Source organism: Chaetura pelagica, unplaced genomic scaffold (genome assembly GCF_000747805.2).
Source record: "Chaetura pelagica isolate M959 unplaced genomic scaffold, ChaPel_1.0 scaffold585, whole genome shotgun sequence".
NCBI classification, from domain to species: Eukaryota; Metazoa; Chordata; class Aves; order Apodiformes; family Apodidae; genus Chaetura; species Chaetura pelagica.
This window is the reverse complement of record NW_009953404.1, coordinates 491,272-500,807: the sequence shown is the minus strand read 5'-3', so window position 1 is coordinate 500,807 and position 9,536 is coordinate 491,272. Positions and strand designations below refer to the sequence as shown.

General features: G+C 51.0%; 1 protein-coding gene across 1 annotated transcript in view; it reads right to left on the bottom strand.

Annotated features, from left to right (window-relative positions):
- WDR66 (WD repeat domain 66) overlaps positions 1-9,536 on the bottom strand; it is a 16,387-nt gene that overhangs the window by 3,635 nt on the left and 3,216 nt on the right. The window contains exons 9-17 of the mRNA XM_009998442.1: positions 8,976-9,193; positions 7,739-7,986; positions 7,498-7,646; positions 6,802-6,975; positions 6,355-6,539; positions 5,729-5,846; positions 5,399-5,562; positions 2,477-2,567; positions 2,121-2,264 (exon numbers count right to left, since the gene is read on the bottom strand). Of these exons, the coding sequence (XP_009996744.1) occupies positions 2,121-2,264; positions 2,477-2,567; positions 5,399-5,562; positions 5,729-5,846; positions 6,355-6,539; positions 6,802-6,975; positions 7,498-7,646; positions 7,739-7,986; positions 8,976-9,193 (1,491 nt within the window). The remainder of the gene's footprint in view (positions 1-2,120; positions 2,265-2,476; positions 2,568-5,398; positions 5,563-5,728; positions 5,847-6,354; positions 6,540-6,801; positions 6,976-7,497; positions 7,647-7,738; positions 7,987-8,975; positions 9,194-9,536) is intronic.

Genomic DNA, 9,536 nt, shown 5'->3' with positions numbered 1-9,536 from the left:
GCTCTTCCCTCGGGCAAACAGGCAAGAGCTGTCTCTGCTGGACACTAGTGGTTTTCCTGAAGTCTGGTGCTGTGAGTCAGCCCAGCTTGCAGCTGTGCAGAGCATGTCCAAAGGGCAGGACCTGCTCCTTCCCTTGGTTGTACCCGCGCTCCAAGGGGCAGCCTCCTTTGGAGATACATGGGCAGCAGAGAAATGCCAGGAGAATTCCCCGTGCCAACACCTACCAAGCCTGCTGCTCCCCGGGAAGGGAAGCTGATGCAAGATCTCCCTGGGGAGGACTTTGCATTCAGCCTTGGGCCTTTGTCCTTGTGTCACAAGTTTTTCCACTGAATGAAGCCCAGGGAAGAGGGAAATCTCAGCTTCATATTTTTCCTGTGGCGAATGACACGCCAGGCAGGAGCAGTCATTTTCACTCAGCTCTGGCTGATCTGTGATTAGGTTTTATATCAGCCCCACTGAACTATAAAAGAAAAATATCAATTCCCCAAAGCTTTGCTAGTCAGCCCAAGCTGCCTGTTCTCTCTCCTGCTTTGCCTTCACTAAAACACTCTAGAGAGAGATGAAATTTCCCTCTGGATTTTAATACTGTCCTGCCTGCTCTGAAAGCAGATTGTAGGTTGCCTGGTTTCACAACAGCTTAACACCTCTGCTTCCATCCCCAGAATGCTGATTTAAATTTTATGTGGGGAGGGAGGGGGTTAACAGTTATCCTTTCAGAGACTTTTCCTAGGGAATATGTTCCCTCCGTCCCCAAGAAGCAAACATGCGATCAGCTAAGGGAAAGACCTCACAAAGTATGAGGGGATAACGCCACAGCTTGACCAAAGGGCAAAGCAGCCTTGGCTCAGACCAACATTTGCTGCTTGCAGCGGCTCCAGAGCAAGTCTGTTAGGTGGTGGCTGTGGCAAAGGTCCTGCCTCCCATCTGCTGGTTCTCCTGGCAGAGAATACGCCGGGGCAGATGGGGCAGCACTGACTCACAGCACCAGCTCAGCAGCCTGTGCGGTTCCTGTGCAACGGCAGAGCTGAACGCAGCCTCCCCCGCAGAACAGCGACGTACTGTGTCCCTTGGGAGAGCCCCTCCTGCTCCGGAGGGTGGTGCAAAGAGGTGGTTATTTAAGCCTCCTTGTACGAGATCCAGTTATTTTTTCTAATGCGCTTTAATTACTCTTTTGCCAGATTACAACCTTACAAATGAGGTTTGTATACGATACACACTGCCCTGTAGAAAGAGCCACAAAAGGGGAAGAGGCAGCACCCTTATTTAAATCAGTTGTCTTTGTCTGCTGTTAAATTTGATGCTTAAAAGCTCTTGAGAAATATTTGGTACGAAACTCCACTGCTGCAACCTGAAAAGCAAGCTCAGAGAGAGCTTCTGCAGAGTTTATCAGTTATGAAAGAGCCTAAAGTTCTGTGGGAATAAAAGCTGCTGTCTCCATCAAAAATCATTCTTTCATCAGTCCCAGGCAGAACAAGAAAAAAAGGCTCTGTCAATGTCCCAGTGAGTGATTGCATAGAGCTGGACATTCCCACCCGTGCTGGTGACACATCTAGGATGCTCTGGTTGGGTCTCCATCTGACCTGAAGGGACTCAGCTCATGACCCATCAACCACGTGCTGCATGTAAAGCAGCTTGACCACCCGTCAGAGAGAGACCAAAGCACATCACTGCCTGCACACCAGGCACTTCAGCACATGAACTGTGGGAAGGTGGAGGCTGCTGCCCTTGGGAACTGAGGGAAGATCGATTCCTCAACTTTCTCAGTTCATCCTCTGAAGAAACTCACGTCTACAGAGCAGTGTCAGAGCCCTCAACCTCCAGAAGGCTCTGAGGTCCTCTTTTGTTGAACACTTCTGAACCTTCAGGCTCCAGGTTTGCTCAGCCCACCCCTGTGGTTGCCCAGCTCTCTAGTGAGGAATCATTACTTTTGGAGGAATTTGCTGCCAAATTCTGACCACTACTACATTGATGCAGACCAGTTTAGACCCACCGAAAGCCAACAAATAGCACCCAGCACAGCAGTGCTCAGAATCTGGCCCTCAGGACATTTGGTAAATTCAAGCAGTCTTACTCTATTTTAATTTTTTTTTTAATAACTACAATAAAAACAACTGACTGACCTCTTCCTCTGATGGATAAAATCCTATTGCTCTCATTACAGAAGGAATTTCCTCCACGGGAATGTGTGTTGACACCTGTCTGGGCTCCAGTGTGTCAATGCCATGGCTGTGCAGCTGTGCATAGTAAAAATAGTCTTCCAGTTCCTGCAAGGGATCCAAACAAGATACTGAAAAGTTCAGTTACCAACAGGCACGAAAGATAAGACTTCTTTTTAGCTTGACTAACAGGCCTATCAATGAAATTGTTGTTAAAGGCAAGCTGAACAAAAAAAATTAAAGCAATGTCAGGCCTGTATAAATGAATCTCAAGCTCCAACCAGATGTTCCCAGACAGTGTTCACAGTGAGCATAATTACCCTGAACAATTTGCCTTCTCTGCCACCATCCAGTAAGTTGTAGAATGGGATCAAATCCTTTCCACCCAGGGAAGCAGCAGCATCCAAGGCACTGGCAGGAGAGGAGAAAAGAAGGGAGAAGAAGGGTTCATGTGAGGAGAGATGTCACGTTTCCCTTTCTAGCCATTCTTCACAGACACTTTCAATAAATAAATAAAATCCCTGGGCCTCAGAATTCAGGAAAGAAAAGCATTGCCTTGAAATGTATTATTTTCTCATCAGCCTGCACTTCTACAGCATATTTCATACCCAGGTTTTACATACAATAGCACAGTGTGGGAATTAATTATTACTGAATGGTCCTCTTGTTTAGTGGAATGAGCACAGGGCTTGGAGCCAGGAGCTTTTCCATGGACTTGAGCTTGGTATCTGGCATTTAGCTTTTCTGCTTCCTTATAGAGACATTGAGGGAGATGAATTAGCTAGATCAGCATTTTGAACATGCAGAGAGGGCTGGGGCTTGGTGTTTGCAGCAAACCACACAAACCTAAGCTCCCTGTGCCTTGACCTACCACATTCTTCCCCAATAACTCAGAGCAATCCATTACGCTACTTCCTCTGCTGCAAGGGGTGACTGTGCCACAGGTGCAGCCCACGTTACACTGAAAATGTCCCAGTGCCATCTCTTTGTTTCAATTTCATAGGCAGCTGGAGCCAAAAGAAACCATTTGGCTCGTGCAGATGAAAAAGGAAGCCAAGCCTGGTAGCACAGCCACGGCCTGGCATTGCCACCCAACACCCAGGCCTGGCAGCAAGGCTGCAGTTTCACACACACCTCTGCAGTGCTGCTTCCACTGGGCTTTTTGCAAGCTCCACACTTTTTTTTTTTTTCATAATTAAGTTATTTGGGTATTAAACACGTTGGAGATGCACAAGATGCCAGAAGCAGCAATAAAATGATAATTAGCTCATCAAGGGCTTTGCTCTGAAAACAAATTACATTGAATTGCTGTGTTGCCTGGACCCTGGCCAACCATTATAAAGAAGGATCATTTATATTCTATTGCCTTCCTTAAAATGTCGCTTATTCTGACCCCCGACTGCTTAAGCCACACAAAGTGGAAAAGAAAATAAATAAGCCTATTGCTTTCCCATCCAGGTTTCCTTTGCTCTGGCACTTGAAGGTGATCTGGCTCAGCTCCCTTTGGGCTTTCCTCAGAACAAGCAGTACCTTCAAGAAATGTTTTAGGCAGAACCAGTACGTGTCTCAACCACAAAGCCTTGGTCCTAGGCAGGTGGGGGGCAATGGTGTCTCACAGGTTCAGGGCACTCAAAAAGGCAAAAACAGGAGTGAGGGTTAAAAGCCAGATCCTGTGGGGCTGATTTGCCAGAAACCAGGAGATATGTTCTGTGCTGGTAGGGTGACATGCAAGGAAAAGAAATCCAGCCACAGACTGATAGAGACCATGCCTCACTATCCATCTTTTCTAGATCCAACATGGACTAAGCTCCATTTCCAGTCCTTCAAGTGTGTGGTTGCTCCACACTGGCCTAGCAGTTTTCAGCTCATTCTAAAACTGCCTGCCCCTTCCAAGGTACCCGTGTGCCTGCAGCCATGCTTGCCAGGGCAGAGCCCTCTGCTGTGGTCCTCGGCATGCAAAGAAACCAAAATATCTATCCAGCTTTTGCCAAGGTATCTTCCTGCCCCATGGGAGCACATGTCTAGCAGTGCTGCCCAGGGGACCTGGCAGAGGGAATTCACACACTTCCAGAGAGTGGTGGAAGAAACCTGGCAGTATTTATCACTGACCCTCCTGGTGAGAGCCTGGGAGTCCTCATTTGCAGAAGCAGCCTTCACTCCTCCAGCCACCCCCTTCACTGCAGTCCATTTACTCATGTAAGCAAAGCTTTACAGGATTAAGGTGGCTTGTCCTAAATCCAGCCTTCAAATGCAGAGGGGATTTCCTAGCAAATGCTGGCCTATCCCTTTTGGAGAGCAGACACATTTGTATCAGTATCCGACCCAGATGCTCCTCTTGCAGCCAGAGCTGCTCCTCTGATCCCTGGACTAACCCAAACAATCCCCCATCACACCAGCTAGGCCCTCACAAGCACCAGAAAATCCTCTGCTCATCTTCTTATCATTTGGGCACCACTTCCCAAACTGGAATATTTTTATAGGCACTATGGCCACTGCCTGTGAATTCTGCTGGTTTAACCCCTGCTATGGACTATGTAGCTACATCACACAGAGAGGAGCAAAGCCCCCCAAGATGTGTGTTCCTCCTGGTTCAGCTGCCACCCCACACAGCTACTTGGGTCCTGACAGGTCATTGCAGTCTAGCCTGATCCCACTGCCATGCCCCCATCCCCAGCATGGCACGTGCCCACTCTGCTGAGCTGTCTGCAGGAGCTGAGACAGAGCTTTTGGAGAGCTGGTGTGAGCAGAGGGCATGAGGCTCCACAGTTAATGAACCCAGCTGCAGGCCTGGTGTCCAGGAGCTGGCAGCCCCCAGGGATGAACAGAGATATTGCCATTCTCAGCTCATGCTCCTGTCAGGGAGTAGTGGGTCTCCTGCTCACGCAAGCACTGGGACCCATTCTCCAGCCTGTGACATCCCTTGCTGTGCAGTTGGTTTGCCTAGTCATGGGCACTTGGTTGTGGAAGGAGAGAAAAGCTGCAGGGCTTTGTCACCTGCACCAAAAAGACCCATGCCAGAGAGCCCTGCCAAGTTGCCCCATCAGTGCAGCACTGCCCTACACACCAGGATAAGCACAGAAATAGCTGGGAGACCTGGATTTACCTCCTCTGGACACAGAGACCTTTTAGGACAAAAGCCCCATTCTTAGTGTAAATGCTGGGGAAGATTTGCTTCAGCTGTGTTGGCCAAGCAGCTGTGGAAAGCTGTAACAAGACTCCTCTCTCCCTCCTGTGGTACTCACTTTAGGTTGACCTCCCATTTCATAACAGTGCAGTCATCCCCCCCTGCTGTAAAGACGTAGCGACCATCGTAGGCGCAAGCGAGGCCAGAGACACCGTCCGGGTGGCAAATGAAGGCTGAGGACTTGTGGGGGTTCCCATCAACAGGCAAAATCTGCAAGCCCACCTGGAAGGAAAGAGGGAGCCTGGGAGGGCTGGGGGTCCCATGGGAAGGTTACATCCTCCCCCCAGGAGCTCAGCTCTAGGGCCGGACCAGCCCACACATGGTTCCATCTGCACTGGAATTCTCCCAGGGACCACCTGCAAGTGGGTGTCTAAGTGGAGCTCCATACCTTGTCCTTTGTGATGTATGCCAGATGGCATCTCTGGGGGTCCACAGTGTTTGTTGTTGTTGGGAGGATTTCTACCTTCTCCAATGGGGAGCCATAGGTTGGTCCCAAATGGGTCTTTCTAAAGGCAAACAACATTTTCATCCATTCTAGGGCTCACAAAATATTCTCCCTCTCTGAACGGCCGCTTGGTAGATACAGGGAGGTGTGGTGGGTGCAAAGACTTTGTGCTACTGGCTGAGATGATAGGATAGGACAGAGTCCCTAGCTAGAAGGGCTCACACTGGGACTAAGAGAGGAACGTAGCACTCAGGGATCATTGACAGTCCTTCTGCTTTGCTCCTATGGGCTCCTGTCCCTTTATCTGATGTCCAGCTGCTGTGTCTCAAGTCCACATGCTGAGCAGATTGAGACCCACCTGCAGGCACAACCTTCTCAGGTACACCGTAGTGAACAGCAGAATGGACATGAGGATGGAGCAACCTGGTGGCCCTAGAGTCCTTCCAAGATCTGAATCACAGAGGGGCAAACACATGCTCGTGGGTGGGAGTAGGGCAAGAAAGTAGACAGAGGAGAACATAGTCAGGATGGGGCTCCCAGGGAATGGTAGGCAGGAATCTCTCCTCTACCTGCATATTTTGGTCGTCGTGTTGTAGAGCTTAATTTTGTAGCAGTTGTTGGCAGTGAGGAAAAAGGACTCCGTGCTGAGCTGTGGGTACCAGGCCATGCACAAGGGCACAGCAACCTGCTCCAAACGGTCCCTGTGCAAGACCACCAGGTTGTCCTTGCTGCTGCTATTCAGGTCATACTCAACCTGGAGGGAAGACAAGCAAACACAGCAACTCTTCTGTAGACCTTGCAGATTAACTGGATCTAGGATTCCTGGCAGCAGCTGGGGTGAGCAGCCAGCAGCAGCAGAGTCTCAGGCACATCAGAACAAGCTGAGAAAGAACTCTCCAGTGGGGAGAAGGTTAGGAGCTGCAGAACAAAAGACTGAGTCTCCCTCAATGCCCTTATCTATCCCCCCCACTTCAACCTCAAAACTCCACTGCCCTTAGACCTTCACATCAACCTACCAGCTGCCGGTCCTCCCCAAGGCTCAGGAGCCTGGGCTCCTTGCTGTCTAACTGGACCCCAAAGAGGATGCTCCGGATGGGTTTGTAATGGGAGTGCATCCCTGCTAGGTGTTCCCAGCATCTGATCCCATCTTGTAGGGCTTTCTTGTAAACAGTCACCGCGTATTTCTCATCCTGGAATGATAGTGCAAAGTTCAATGAGCCACAATCCCCATGCACAGGATAAAACACCAGGTCAGAGAGATTTGGGCAGGTGCTCCCAAGGGCAGCATGATCCTCAGCCTGGCTGGAGCATCCAAACTGGCAGGTCTGTGGAGTGGCTGTGACTGGTGACGATTTTACAGAGTGCAGGAAGGACTTTAGAGTCACTAAAGAGTGGTGAGACCCTGGCCCAGGTTGCCCAGGGAAGCTGTGGCTGCCCCATCCCTGGCAGTGTTGAAGGGCAGGTTGGATGGGGCCTGGAGCAACCTGGGCTGGTGGGAGGTGTCCCTGCCCATGCAGGGGGTTGGGACTAGATGCTCTTTATGGTCCCTTCCAACCCAAACCAGTCTGTGATTCTATGTTACAAACCCCCAGGAAGGGACAGCTTTCCAGGATCATAGAATCCTACAGAGGATGGCCAGCAGTTCCCAGTCCCACCAAAAGCTGTGCCACGGGTGGCACACATAAACCACTGAGAGGGAAAGAGAAACTTACAGCAGTTGCAAAGTATTCTGAATCATGAGAGAAGCCAATATGGGTTACAGGACCATGTGAGAACTTGAACTCCTCGCAGCTGGACTGAAGGGAAATAGCATCGAGGACGCGAACGCTTCCATCAGTGAAACCAGCAGCCAGGAAATAACCTGAAAAGCATGGCAGAAAATGCTCATAACAGAATCACCCCTCCTGGGAATCCCAATGCTTGGCACACAGGGAGGTGATGAGGCCTGGATACCTTCAGGGTCATAGGACAAGCACTGGATGCTGGCCTTAGTGAATATCCTGCTAGCCAGGTACTTGGTCTGCTGGTAGTCCCACACCTTCAGCAGCCCACAGTGACTCCCCACAGCAACCAGTGTCTGCTGGGGGTGACAGGAGATGGCATTCACAGCTTTCTTTGCCTCTTCCAGAACTTTTTCAAAGTTTGTCCCAGCTGTTGCAACACGGAACACAGTTGCATCAGAGGTTGAAAGGATAAAGTTCCTGTTTAGAGGGAGAGAAACAGAAGTTGATGAGTCAGACCAGCTGGCTCATATCCCTCCAAGCAATATTACACATCAGACTCTTTCTGGCAACTCAGTTGGACAATCACTTATATTTTGTGCCGTGCAATATGCAAACGCTTCTTGGCCTGGAAGGCACGTGGCACTTTGTATTCATGACCTGGTAAATCTCCACAGGAAGAGACTGGAGCTGGTTCCATTTTCTACTTGGGCAGGCAAACCAGAAGATGAATGACATCTGGGTGGCTTTTTCTGTTTTCAAGTCACTGGTGTGTGAGACAAACAAATGAGCAATTAAAGATACTCTGAATAGTCTTTTCACATCTCATGCCACCACTGACAATGGCTCCATGCTGCCCGAGCTGCCCCAGACAGGGTCAGAGGAGGTTTCAGTCCCACGGCGCAGAAAGAGCAGCCGCCTGTCCAACCACAGTGAAGAGGGTCCTGTGGCACCACCAGTGATGTGTGAACCAGGCATCTGAATAGCTGTGCATATCATAGAACCAACGTGTGCAGTTGTCTGCCTGCCTGAGGACCAAGAGCCTGGGCCCAGTTAAAGGGACAGGAGAGGACCACAGAGATCCAGCAGCTGCACAGAAAGGTGTGGTGCTGCAGCTCACCAGAGGAACCTCAGGCTCTCTGCTGGCTGGCCCCTCATGGCCAGAGATCACTGCAGGCCTGGTCCAGGCACTGGGGGATGCTGCACCTCTTGCATGCCCCTACCTGGGCTCTTCAGCTGCTTGTCCTCTGGTGGGCAAGTGGGACAAATAGCTAAAGTGAAAATCTGCAGATAAGGGGTATAGAGGGACACATCCTCTCCCTGTCCCACCAGGAAGTCTGGGCACAGGGTTGAAACCTGCTCCAGCCAAGGCAGGAGACCACAGGGCAGCTTTCAGCTGACCATCTCCCCAGCTTTCAATCTACAAGGCAAACGCAGGAGAAGACCTGAGTTTATAAAGGGGCACTCACCTGGTGATGAAGGGCTGGCTTCTGGGGATGGTGGAGGGTGGGAAGTCACCAGGAGGATCAGGAGGGGGTTTGCAGAAGGAGATGGACCGAATGGGACCCACTTTGTCGTGGCTGCAGCAGGCGAGGATCTGCAGCTGCCCAGTGTAGAACGTAACCTGGCCCTTCACATCCCCTGTTACTATGCAGCTGCGAGGAAGGGAAAGCTTTTGATCCACGCGCTGATCGGGAGCTCCCAAACATTTATCGGGCAGAAGCAAAACTCTTCCCTTCTCCTCTGCGCGCGAGGAGAGCCCCGCGCCGGCGTGCGGGAGGAAAGCCCGGGGCTGTGCAGAAGGCAGCGGGCTCTGCTGTGTCCCTGCCTGTCCCCGCAGTGTCCCCTGCCTGTCCCCGCAGTGTCCCCTGCCTGTCCCGGGGCTGCGGGGCGCCCTGCGCTCCCCCTGCTCCCTCTGCCGGTCACGTTCGGGGGGCTGAGCCACCCCCTCGGGGCCGGCATCGCTTCACCTGGAGCCTGGTTAGCTCTTTTGTTTGTTTTTTTCTTTTTCCCCAGCAAAATTCACGGGT